The sequence below is a fragment of the Pseudoliparis swirei genome, chromosome 17 (assembly GCF_029220125.1).
Source record: "Pseudoliparis swirei isolate HS2019 ecotype Mariana Trench chromosome 17, NWPU_hadal_v1, whole genome shotgun sequence".
NCBI lineage: Eukaryota > Metazoa > Chordata > Actinopteri > Perciformes > Liparidae > Pseudoliparis > Pseudoliparis swirei.
In genome coordinates this window covers 13,159,662-13,173,368 of record NC_079404.1, presented here as the reverse complement: position 1 = coordinate 13,173,368, position 13,707 = coordinate 13,159,662, and the positions used below count along the sequence as shown (strand labels likewise).

Sequence of the window (13,707 nt, the reverse complement as noted above, 5' to 3'; positions counted from 1 at the left end):
TCCCAACAGGACACTCCCCCTCAGAGAAATTATGGGATTAACGTAACCCAAACCAAGACCTTTTCATTTCAACCAAGTAGTTTTGGTGCCTAAACCAACCAAACGGGTGTGTCCTGTTGTACTGTGTACCTGCAGACTTATTTGGGCTGATTACAGCCAACTTCTGACAAAACGATACGCTTTGTGTAAATTTATTTATTTACTCCAAAACAGTTGACAGAAACACACTTAATTCACAATGAATGTGTGTGACATTTCCAGAGTTTTCTTGACATGTAAACAGGAAACAAATCCCAACGTAGAAACCTCAAAAGGAACCAGAGACAACCAACATGCAAACTGGTTCAACTTTGATCAACTGCACACAAATGAAAAAAAGCGTTGACTGTGCTCACACTTAGATTGAACTTCAAAGAATAGTTTTGGCTTGATTTCAAACCTCTGTGATCAATCTCCCAGATTTCAGCAATAAACGTGGTGATTATAATTTTAGCATAACTTAAAAGAATAAAGGTCAAAAGGTGAATATAAATCTGATTTGAAATCAATCAGAATTGTCATTTAAGTGGAGATCATGGATGATGTGAAGAGTGATCAAGATCTTGGTTGTGTTGCTCTTTCAGTGCCCTACTTTTTTAATGGAAATGTATTGTGACATGGGTGTGGAAAGAGGAAAGAAAACGTATCACGGTAGACAGCAAAGACTGAAGCAACTCTTCATCAGCACAATGTGACTAATCAGAGCGCTTAGAAAGGAGCATACCGCGGAGCCACAATGCCATAGCATGACCTTTGCTGTTGCTTATTCTGTTGTAACGTCAATGAAAATAATTAGACTGAACGTAGCCCCGGTAATTTTCAGTTGCACAGTCAATATGCGTGTTATGTGCAGTACTCCTCCCTCCACCTATTGTGTCAACCACTTAAGATAGTTTGAAGTGCTGTTTTGATATAAGAGATAAATGGGATTTGGTCGGGTGCCAGCACAGCCGATGGCAAAAGGTGATCCTTTCCGCCAAAGCAGCCTGTCGTGGGAAAATGAATGTTGAAGTACCTATTTTACATCACAATTCTAGTCTTTTTATGTTGGAATAATATTGTTATGATAATATTTGGCGTTACGAAACATGATCCCTTGCTGACACCATGCAAACACATGGCAAACATGCTGTAGATGAGGACATGTTTTGACCTTAGTGTGAAAGTGAATTTCAGTGAACATAGTAGAAAGCATAGTAGAAAGCAGTAGAAAACATATTTTGTATGTGTTAGTACAAGAGCACATATAGGCCTCATAATGTCCCACAAAAGTACCAGCAGGGGCCAAAGCCTGAGTTTTTATTTTTCTATCAAGTATGGCCATGCTGTCTAGTCTTTTCAGAAAGACGTGATCAATGTGCTGTCTGGAAGGATGGTGCAACATCTTCACGGTCTACTGACCCTCTCTGACACATGCAGAACAGTAGAAAGAACTCTTAACACACACACACACACACACACAAACATACACTGACGCACACACACATCTTCTCAAACCTAACAGTACATATTCACCTTCTAAATTTCATTTGGTTTAGTGTGACATTGTAATACTAAAATCTGACCTACATGAGCTGCTGCCTGCATTTCTTTTAGTTATTTCCATGCTCACAGACAGACACACTCTCCAAAACGTTCCTAAAGGTCCATTAGCCTTATATAAAGAACGTCTGCAGGTGTTATGTTGAGTTCCACGATCAATAAAGATGTCCCATAAATATAATAAATGCCTACTTAAAATGTCAGAGTCTCGGTTCTGCTTCTCTCACATTGAGATAAGCTACTTTCTCTCATTGGGTTTGTATAACTTTAAGATTCCTTTCTGCTTCATCTGGTGGGCTGTTGTTGGCTGTCATTATGGCGGAGAAAGCAACTATATATAGATAGTTCATCATGGGCCGGTCACTGCCTTATTTGATATACTGTATTTTAACATAATTTGTGAATCATTTCTAAATGTAAACATGTCAGACCCTCTGGAGTTATTTTAAGTATACATTTTCCAATTTAAAAGAATAAAACTGCACCAAGTGAACTGGGGATATTATTTAGATTACCCACTTTATACCACCTTCAAGCTATTTTACTTTCTTTTTTTCACTATTGATATTCAGGGTTTGTCTGAAAATGACTGGGATTAATTCTTACATTTCAGTTTTTAAATTGTAACACTCTCACACTCATTAATTGTTAATATTTGATATGGAATTTGATATAGAATTTGTAAACATTTACTATTTGTTATGCAAAAGGAGTAAACGGCTTTTTGTCAAACATTTAGTGATGGGGAAAATAAATCAGGACTGTATTGTCTGCTGCATAGAGCAGAACACTTTATGCCTCACACTATAACACATAATCACTATTGAATCGTGTTAAAATATGTATATTAATCAATCTTGCATGGGAATGCTCAAATGTGATATTAGGGTGTTAGAAAATAAAAAAGACCTTTCTCTGTCATCAGATATGTCAGACACCGCACTGTCTCTTCGCCATTATGTCTTAAAAACATTAACGATAACAAGAAATAAACTATTCCCGCGGAAGATCAAGATTTCTTTTCATAAATAGTTCCAAAATAATAACCACACTCAAATATTGGTCGTAAATCTCAAACTTTTCTTCTCACAATAATAATCTTATCAATTGGCAGATGTGTTAATATGCGAACGCTAATCGTCCTGCAGGCTACCGTATGACGCTAATATTGTAGTATTATTATTTCATTTTATTGATTAAAGACTTACAGAATATCTATAAACGTAGCTCATGTAAGAGGCATTTGCGTTTTTCACAAAATAACTATAATATAAAAGAAACATTCAAAACAAAAACAAACTTCTTCAATCTCAGTCACCATGACCAGCTGAGTGTACAAAAAGCTGCCAACACCTTGACGCTGTGTCCAAGTCATGTGAGCATCCCTCCACAGGACATGCTGCTCATGCTCCAGGGCTGGCAGTAGTAGTGCAGGTAGGTGTGGTACTGGTGGTACAGTGGCACCGTCATTGGGATGTGTACTCCATTCGCCTGGTGGTGGTACTGCTTGAGATTGTCCCTCACCAGCTGCACTGCGACTGTCTTTGGAGAACCATACGGAACCAGCTCGGCCGCCATCTGGCGCCGTTTGGTTTTATATCTCCGGTTCTGAAACCAGATTTTCACCTGGGTCTCGGTGAGTTTCAGAGCTTCTGCCAGATCGGCCCGTTCAGGACCTGAGAGGTACCGCTGCACGTTGAACCGGCGCTCCAGCTCGTAGACCTGTGCGTGAGAGAAGGCCGCCCTGGAGCGCTTCTTCGTTCCGGGTCTGCACCGCTGCTCATCGGACGAACAGCTGACGGTCTCACGGCTGTGGGGACATCCCTCCTCTTCTGCCTCCTCTTTCGGCCGTTCATCCCGCTCCACGTGTGGATGCTGGTCTACAACGCCTATAAACACAACGGAGAGGACATCAGAGGGCTTTCTTCTGCCAAAGTAGCCCCTCTCTCTCTCTCTCTCTCTCTCTCTCTCTCTCTCTCGCTCTCTCTCTATTTCATCTCTTTCACGCCGTCAGAAAAGCAGGATATATCATGGAATAACAATGTCTTTTAGATGAAAAAACATGTTACGAACAAAATCCTCGCAGACAATATGTTGGTGCCGTGTTTATGTGTTCAGTGTCCCACGCACGAGATCTTTTGATCCATTCAAATACTCTTGTTGTTATTGGGAGAGATGATTACATACAATTACTCTAAATACTGCTGAAAATATAGCTATCCATGACACAATTTATCAAACCCAAATTTCATCTTAAAAAGATGACACGAGCATGTGCACTCAGGTGAGACTAATGCATGTTTCAAAAGCAGAATTTCGTTTTTCTTCCTACATTTTGTGACGTTTCCAGTCCAAACTAATAATAAATATGCACGTAATTATAATTGCAGGAATTATAATTGATTATTGTCGACTAGAGAAAAAACTGCTCACCTCTAAACCCCGTCTCCTTTCCTGCGGCCTCGTCGATGTCGGTACCGGGTCGGAGGTTTCCAGCAGAGAGCCTGTGATCAGCAGGAAGTCTCTCCGGGTGGATGCGGGTGTCATCCGCGTCTTGGCGTGACCGATCGGGGACTCTCGTAGCGTGCCCGGTGCCGGTGTTGCGCTCTGCTGTAAACCTAGTAACGCGCTTCTCTCGGGCATCACGTCCTGTGAGGATGTCTTTGATGGAGAAGGACGAAAAACTTAATGTCATGATTAAAATAAGCGCACGGATATTTCCTCACGCTCGCATGCGTGTTATTTGGAGGCATCAAGAGATCAGCTACACGAAAGCAAAAGTCCTTACTGATTAGATCTTTACTCCGTTCTAATTTGATTGTGGTGCTCTAAGTCCGGTCTGCTGAACTACCTAAACCAGGAGCTGTCAAGTCTTACACAATTTCAGCAGCAGCGCCAGTTAACCCACAAGAGGCTGATTTCTCTGCCTGGTCCCTCCTCCGCACCGCCCAGATCCATGCTGCTCTCCGCGCTCTTTTGAGGACGATGGCCACTGACTTTGCAGGCGATGTATTTCACTTTGGTGACGTAGGATTTGTAGTATCGTATTGCGTTACAAACGCCAACAATTAAAAAATAGCTCCATATAACTAAAATGTGTCCAATCCTGTTTAAGAACATTAATGGACACTTTTTCCTTTACCTTGAATGCTGGACACGAATAAGACACTCAGAGCGAATGATATCAACTATTTGTAGAAAGCGGATTGTTTTCAACCACTGTTGGTGTAAAACCAATCTTTATATGTAGACTGTATTAAGAAATGTGGTGCGTAAAGTTCGCTAACCGTGCGTAAAACGTAGCTCAGCAAAGACTTTTGTACACGTGTGGGAAAGTTTCTATAATACAATAGCCTACGTAATATGAAGCATTTTACAACTTTAATGTGAGCCTCCACTCAATTCTACTCCTCTGACAGGACCACTCTAACATAAACAGCGCTACATTTGCTCCAATACATAATTCGAATGTAACATGAAAACATTTAGGATATTTTTTTATCAAACAGCTGTGACGTTTTATGTTTACCATTTTGATCTTTTGGAGACCAAGATGTTTATAACGTGTGGTAACAAACCCCAGGACAGACATGTTACTAAGTATCAGAGATTGACCATTGAGAAGAGAGGACTTGCAGCCTTGTGGCTCAAACAGGTGAGTAGCGCCGCCATGTGGTCATACTGCATATAATTACAACTTTTAGAAGCTCGTCAAAAGAAAAGATGGCAACTTGGCATACCCCCCCCCCCCTCTTCCTCCTCCTCCTCCTCCTCCTCCTCCCCCGCCCGCCCCTATCGCTCTCTCTCCCTCACGCACACGTGCGCGCACGCGTTGCACAATCAGCAGGCCGACTCTTCATCGAGGAGACGCGATGACAGATGCAGGGATCTGCCTCCTCTGTGTTGTTTTGTTTTCTTCCTCTGGCTAAACAGAGACATCTTTCTGTTTGCCACAGAGCGCAACTTGGCTCCAGAGTGTCACAACATGTCCGGATGGGAAATTTATGGTTCGTTAATTATCACAAAATGTAACGTTTTAACATGTTCATATGTACCTCTCTACATAGTAGTATATCCTTTTTGACTGTAATAACTTGTGTGATAGTTGCTTTTATTAAGCTATTTGTGAATTCACAAGCAAAAGCCCGTTTCCAAATGTGCTTATATCTTCAGCCTCCTATATATAAATATATACACACATAACTCGCTTCCACATTGATGCCCATTTTATTTATATAGTGCAAACCACACGTTTGTCTTTGAGGTTTTTATAATCTCAACACGAGCATCCAAGTTTATTTAAAATGTTACCTGCAGACGCATTCAAATTATATATGTTGAATGACTGTACTAACGGAGGAGAGCCTTTACATCAGGATCTCCAAGCACATTTTCTTCTCTATATTTGGGCCCTGCTTCCTTTCTGAGCTCCTTGAGTGGTTGCCATTGGAGACTTTGTTTTGGGGAAACTCCACGCCCAGCGCGGCGTTGATCCGCGCTGCTATCTTTGGAAGCACAAGATAGCGATCGCAGCGCCTGTCAGAGCAGCCATGGCCAGGCCGCGTCCTCAGGCATCGCCGTCCTGTCGCCAGCTCTATTTACACGAGTGACTCTGCAGCACTTAGAGCTGACACCAGGTATGTCCTACCGGCAGTGCAGTAGCCAGGGGAAGTGGCCAGTGAGGCTATCGGAGGAGACAAACACTCTGTTTACGTTGCCATTCATCTCCATTAATAGTGTCTGCATATTCGACCATGCCTATAGGAGGATAAGGTGTTTCCTTAAGTCCATCTAATTGACAGCGTGTGTACGCCTTCGAGTGTGTGTAAGTGAGTGAAAATGTGGGTCATTTTTTATTCTGGTGTAACAATTAAACGTACCGGTGCTATATGATTAAAACATTATTGTCATTATTATTTTAATTAAAAAAGTCATATTTTAATATAAATATACATGTTGGACTTATTTATGTGTCATGTCTCAAGGATATTTTTTTTGTATCAACAATATTTATCATCCCAAATTGTGTGAGTGTATTCGCTCTGTGGGTCCCGAAGATGTTGGCTGTCTGGTTAATGTCCATCTCTGAATCCCGACCGGACATTAGCTCGCCTCTAAATTCTCTCTGTTTCTGTTTCTTGTCTCCAGAGTCTAACACAAGCTTTCTCACAGGGAAAAAAAGTTTGAGAAACGACTTTGGACGATGAGAAATTACGCAGAATAAGTTCAACTCAACATTAATTTATTTGAGTTTCCTATGCTGATTGATATTAATGTTGAAATGCAATAACACTTTCGCTTTCAAGCAACAACAAAAAAGGTCCAAAAATATATTAGGCATACAAGCATACACTTTTACATAAATGTGTTGGATTCTCGGTCGTTCCAAGAAACAAACACACGCACAAACACACACACACACACACACACACACACACACACACACACGCACACACACATCGGTTTGTCATGTTTTGTTGTATCATTTACTTTCATCATCAGTGAGAATCATCGTCATTGTAACTTGAGGCCGTTTTATCAGTTAACAGTTGACATGTTGAGTCTCATGTACTTTGAGTCTACTGGCCAAAAATAAATCACACTGTTACAAATGGGGGGAAAACACAATACTTAATAATATTGCAATATCTAGCCATTGTGGGCCATTTAGTTATTTCTTGCAATTCATTGTATAGGTCAAATTAAATGTGTGGGCCTTTTAGGGCAATACTGGATATGTACTTACGCATATAAACTTGTTTGTATGTTAATATACAATTTCACATTCGTTTTTGTCACGCATTACATCCATTTTCCACCAAGAGGCCACATTTGCACAACGCGCAGTCTTTGCTCGCAGCGGCGACATTTAATCTGACAATCAAATGTCCAACAGCAGGTTTAATACGTTTAAAAAAATATTGTGGCTCAGAGAAAAATGCGCATGTATATCTCAGTCATTGGGTTCCTCGTCGGCCTTCCTTGAGTTACAGCCAACTGGCCTATATGTCTTGTGTTTTAGAGTTTTTAATTGTGCTTTTGTTGCAATAGTTGACCAGGTTTGCATGCTTGAGTCCATTTAGCCATCCCAGATTAGTCTCTCCCGGCTATCATTGTGCGTAAAGACTTGCGCTACCATGCCCGGATGCCCTGCAGAGCTCCCTGGCAGGGTGTGACAAGTGGTCCTTGGGGCGCCTGGCTTTGCGACTGTGCACCAAGGTTTCCCAAATTCATGTTCATAAAAGCATTAGCAGGAGTGTTGTTCGGCGGCAGAGCCGGTAAACTGGAATAAGTACAAGAGTACGTGTTAGTATACACCGAGTTGTTGTAGCTGTAGGCTGGATAGCCGTTGTAGCTGTACGGGTTTGGAGCTCCGACTATGTAAGAAGTGTTATAGTTCTGAGATCCAGTCAGACAAGGCCGCCCGTCCCGCACCAGCACCGGGACAGCCACCCTGCGGGGCGGCGGCGGGGGGTGGTGGTGGTGATGGTGATGACCTGCCATCTCCAGGCTCTTGTCCTGCCGCTGCCTCTTGCATTTGTACCTCCTGTTCTGGAACCAGATCTTGACCTGGGTGGAGGTGAGTTTCAGCGAGCTGGCCAAGTGCTCCCTCTCCGGGGCGGACAGGTAACGCTGCTGCTTGAATCGCCGTTCCAGCTCAAACACCTGAGCCTGGGAGAAAAGGACCCGGGGTTTCCTCCTGGTCCTCTGCTGCTTGGTGGCGGGCTTCTCTGGGTCCTCACTGTCACCCCGCAGCGCACCGCAGCTCTCTGCGTGGAGGAGACACGTTACGAATAGTTCATTATGCAAATAGATATTATTATCCAACACTCTAATATTTCCAAATCACACTGATATACACACACCAATTAATTAATTTAAAAAATGTACTTGTAAAAATAAATTAATACCGTAGAAATGTCTTTGTGGATTTTGAAAATATATACGATCATTTGCATAATGTCCCCACACTATTAAGTTTTGTATATACATTTATATATATATTAAAACCATAAAGTGTACATGGAAATGTATTTCCCAGCTGTTTTGCAATGTGTCCATTCATTAGAAAAATAATATCAAAACGTGGTTTCAAAGAGGACTAAAGGAAAGCGTGAACATCATTTCTCAATTCATTAGTGAACACATACCAATGTTTAGATCTTTTAAATTAAAGGTGAAGATAAATATACTTTATTTGAGGATTTCTGTGATGTTAAAATGCACATTCATTTGGCAACAGTTCTAAATAGTTGTTTATGGATTCATATGGGTTTATTTTTTGAGAATACTATTCACTTCAGATGAACCAACACTTAAATACGGCTTTAAACTTTATGCAGCGACTAAGTCCTGCAGAGAATGAATAGTCTTATGAAACAATGGGCGTTATACTGTATAGTATATTCACCAACAAATCAATTCAATGTAATCCAATTCTGATATATATATATATTTACATTCAATTATCATTTGATATTATTAGTCAATCTCATTCCAGTTGATCAGATTATCATGTTCACTCATTTAGTAAACTAAGCGATCGTCATTTAAACGGTAATCAACACATGACAACTTGTCAGTTCGCGGTAATATATTTCACCAGCAATACATATTACATTCTGTTTAGATAATTTGATGAACGTTTGAATATCTTCTGTCATCTCGATGCGTACTATTAATTACACAATGACTTCTAACAACGAAAGGTATCTTCATCATCCTCCTCGCTCAGTTGTGGCTGAAGGACGTTGTACTCACTGCTCTCTCGCTCCTCCTGTTCGGTCTCCAGCCGGAGGTCTGCAGAGTGGTTCTGCGCCGGGTGGCCGAACACCTCCCCCGGCAGACCGGACTCTGCCAGCCGGTCCTGAGCCGTGAGCTTGTTGAGGTACGACATCCTCTCCTCGACCTCCGAGAGACCGGAGCTGAGGGGACTTGGACTGTCCCTGCCGGCCAACATGCAGGAGGGCGGGGAGTGAGAGCGGAACAGTTTATTTGGGGAAACTCCCGGCGGTGACCGCGCACGGGAGAGCCCGAAGCAGGAGATAAACTGGAGCTGCTGCTGAGATTGTTGCTGCAACTCTACCTTCAGAATATCCTTCACAGAGAAAGGCGTGCTGGAAGAAGTTATGAGCGGGCTGGGAAGCATTATTACCGCCACGAGAGAGATGACAGATAACAGATAGTCAACAGGCCCAAAATTGGCCCAACTTGTCTCCGAACCGCGCGTAAAAGAATTAAATACCGCGTGCGTAGGCGTGAAGGATGGTCGCGCACTGCTTGTTTTTCATGCAGACGGAGGAGGACTGGTTCTCTTTCAGCTGTGACATCCCTCTCCTGTTGGCTGCGGTTACGGCTGGGGGCTGAGGGAGAAGAGAGAGGTCGATCTTGTTTGGTTGGCTGAATTCAGTTATCTAGAGAAAGAGCTGCAGTCAGCCAAGATGCTGTCCTCTCCCTTTCAGTGACGTCCTGAATCGGGGGAGGGACCGATATAGGCAGCCTCTCGCTCTGTCTGTGTGTTTGTGTGTGTGTGTGTCATGATACATTGCCTAATTTATGAAATAATATCACTATCGATTCCCTTCAGACTGTTTAAGGTGTTAAAGGTAAGGATGTTTTATTATTTCTCGTGTTCTCAACAGAAAACACTGAAATCGAAAAGGTAACATGAGGCTTTTCCATTTCGTGTTTGTTTTAACTTTTAAATGGCAAACATCCTTTTTAAAAGTATAGTAATTGTTTGAGTGTATCCAGTAAAATCAAGTATTCATCCCCTGGTCTCTGTTGAATGGTCCCACGACATCTCAGTTCTCCCCATCATCACTACGGTGCTTGTAAGATTAGGCATATCTTCGTTTCCTGTCCCGGCAAATCATGGATAAGATAATATGCCGCAACTGTGGGAAATTAGATACAATTGGCAGCTGAGTAGATATGAGGAAAATACATATATATAGTGCTTCATTTATTTCTCCTTCATTTTAGAAACTTGTAGTTTTTTTCCACCAACATTTGGCCACGATGCTTTCCCTTGACCTTAGGTCAGTATTTCTGGTCACAAGCCATGAGTAAAACGTTTAGGACAGTTTATTCATTTGATTGTATTCGTTTCACGTTGCAAGGAGAACAGGCGCGTGCTGTGGCTCCAAAATAGCTGTATTAGTATTCAATAGATGTTTTCAAAATGTCATATAGGGTAAGAATAGTATTAATAATAGTAAAAATAATAATGTCACCTTTTAAGAAGTTATACGTTTAGTTTAATAAAACATTTTTTAAAATGTGGGTATCACTCCCGGATTCACGTTAGCAGAATAACAATATTCCTAACAAGTATTGGTATTAATATTATTAATAGATGAAAACAATGTGGGCCATGTCTCTTTCTGAACGGTACCGCGCGTGTCAAAGGGCCCGCGCGCTGTAACGGGACACCTCCTCTGGTCGCCTATCTGTGGCCAAGTGCAGGCGCCATGCTCTGAAGGCCCATTGCTCCTAAACCGTGTGGAAAGAAAAGGAGGGCATGTCGGCATAATCTCATCCGCTCACCATCAACAAGGCGCTGTTTAGATTAGGGCCGCGTCTTCCCCTCTTCGGGAGATCTATGTCTTTAAAATACTCCGTTTAAGTGGAGAAGCTGTTAAAGGGATTCGGTCTGGGGACCAAACAGGCCTCAGTGTACACACGGTGTGAGCTCCATGGTTCCAAATGCCCTCCCGCATAAAAAGAGAGAAGTGCAGATTGTGGATGGTGAGTTGAGATGGCGCCCATGGGAAACCACTTAAACAGCTAAGATTATATACTCTTTGTTTAGATTCACTTATAAAGACAAAAGTGATAATCTTCACAATCTCGAAGGTTATTTTGCGCGTTCTACTAATTTATGAGGATTTAAGTGGAATGTATTGGGCTCGTAAAATACCCCAAAAGGCTATAAATCTGTTCAATTCGTTTCCCAAATATTTACCCAGTCCTGTTTATTGAGTGCAATGATTCTAAAGAGACAACATACCAAACACAGGAATCAGCGTGGAACACAGACGACGACAAAAAGAGAGTTTGGGCGAAAATAATTTTAGGCCTGAGAGTATTTAAAGAAAGGAGAAAAGACTGCAGTGCATGTCTCAAACTATTCCGCTTCTCAGAGAGAAGTCGCTGCTGACCGGCCGCCGCAGCCTTTATTCATGTCAATGCAAAGCGTCAGGGGTCAGAGACCCGGGTTACGGAGCTAATGGCGCAATTAGCGTTTCAACCCTAAACATGTGCACGCGCGCGCGCACGGCCTCGAGACTCCACCGCTGACCATCATCAGTGGTCTTCGCGTGCCACCGGCAGCCCGAGAGTGGCCAAGCAGAGAAGCATGTTTACTGAGCGGAAGAGTCTGTTTCCTGCCTGTAACAAAACCCAGACTCTCAGAGAGTGTCAAGGAGCTGCTCCGGTGCTGAATGCGACCCTCCAATACATCATCTTCATTTTTCAGAATCATCGCGATAAGCCGGGCAAGGTCAGGCTCACAGCAAGGGTCAGCTCGGATATGCTGCTGAGCCATGAGCACATGTGTTGGACTGGAAACAAAGAGAAATCTAAACAACTAAATATAAATAAAAAAGTTCCACTTCTTTAGCACACACATTTCAATCATTCCTTCTGATGCACTTTCTGGTGGTCGATGGCTTTTCAAAAGCTGAACGTGTTTCGTCTTGTTCCGCCACCATCTCGCCATGACACCGGCATGCAGGCTTGAAGCAGAGTCCTCTGCAGAGTGGCAGGTGTCCTATCAGTGCTGTCGGCCCACAACACCGATGCATGTGGAGATGGAGGGCAGAATATCCTCTGAAGACATGAAGCAGATCCCTGAACACAGAAAGTGTGATGACTCGCGAATGACTTCAATTATCTATTAAAGCAGAAGCGATTTGTCTGTGATGGTTTTAGCGTGGTGTATACTCTGCATAAGAAAAGCATCAACACGTGCACGTGTGTGTGCGTGTGTGTGTGTATGTGTGTGTGTGTAATAAGATGTGTTTTAGGACTTGACAGCTTTGTAGAGGAGCACTTAACATCTTTCTACAAAGGAGCTGTGGTTGTTTACAGGTGTCACTGGCAGCCTGCATGTGTGATCTGAAGTATGACTATCCATTTATGTAAACCAATAACAAGAATTGATTGCTACATTTGGAAAATAGATTAGCTCAAGTGTGACTGTAAGATATGTCATGTTGCGCATGAAGGGGTGATCTTATAGGGTGTGGAAGCTTTTTCCCAGCATTTTGCATTCGGAGAGCATGTTGCAATATGGAAGGCATGAAGCCACAAACCTTAAAGGATCATGAGTCAGACAATATAGAAGAAAGCACAATTACATGCAGAGTTTACTTTTAATTCTTTATCCTTTCATTTCATGGTTAAGAAAGGCATATAGGACCAAACTGTTAAGTGTCAGTAATGGCTCAGCTCTCCTGGGTCCCGGAAGGCGAGTCTTATCAGCAGCGCATGTGATGGTGTCGGTAGCCAGGACCCAGACTGTGCTATTGTGCCCCTGCCTGGGTCTGTGTGACGGATGACAGCGCCTTCTCTCTGGAGGAAATGAGGAGGCCAGAGGCGAGCCTGGGGCCAGAGTTTTAGCAAAACCCTGTTCTCGCCCACTTACCTTCGGCTCCGAAAGTGCCAAATATTCCACAATTGCGGCTGGGCCTAAGGTGCCAGCTGACTTGCATGTTACAACAGTCCCTCGGGGCTCATTGTGTTAGGATTAGGAAAAAGATTCCCTAATTAGATTGTTTGTTTGAAAGACGGGGTGATGTGTTGGAGAACCGGAGTCCTGTGTATCACGGGTCTAACTTGGAGACCATGAAAGGAGGAAGTGAGGTCAGGCCAGTCTGGGTCCCCTGGCCTTTGCCCTCCCTTGGGTCTCATAAATTAGCCTGCTGTAATTCTCTCCCAGACGGCCTTGCCCCAGCAGGTGTGTGTTTGTATATATGAGCGCTAACAGGGGGATGTGAGGGCTGTAATGTCTGTGATCTACGGTGTTGGGAATGGAGGAAACATGCAACCTAAATATGCTTATCCTCTTTCACACAGGCCATGGAGATAATGACACATTAGGGAGGCGGGATTAGCTGAATA

At 42.8% G+C, this 13,707-nt stretch overlaps 2 protein-coding genes across 2 annotated transcripts; both read right to left on the bottom strand.

The window, feature by feature from the left end:
• Window positions 1-175: 175 nt before the first annotated feature.
• nkx3.3 (NK3 homeobox 3) lies at window positions 176-4,408 on the bottom strand. Its single transcript, XM_056435705.1, has 2 exons — window positions 4,015-4,408; window positions 176-3,470 (listed from the first exon to the last, which is right to left on the bottom strand). The coding sequence occupies exons 1-2, from the start codon at window positions 4,274-4,276 to the stop codon at window positions 2,953-2,955; spliced, it is 780 nt and encodes a 259-aa protein (XP_056291680.1). The 5' UTR covers window positions 4,277-4,408; the 3' UTR covers window positions 176-2,952.
• A 2,398-nt stretch (window positions 4,409-6,806) lies between these two features.
• On the bottom strand, window positions 6,807-9,954 carry nkx2.3 (NK2 homeobox 3). Its single transcript, XM_056435697.1, has 2 exons — window positions 9,343-9,954; window positions 6,807-8,351 (listed from the first exon to the last, which is right to left on the bottom strand). Exons 1-2 carry the CDS (start codon window positions 9,728-9,730, stop codon window positions 7,714-7,716), a joined length of 1,026 nt encoding a protein of 341 aa, XP_056291672.1. The 5' UTR covers window positions 9,731-9,954; the 3' UTR covers window positions 6,807-7,713.
• Window positions 9,955-13,707: the final 3,753 nt, after the last annotated feature.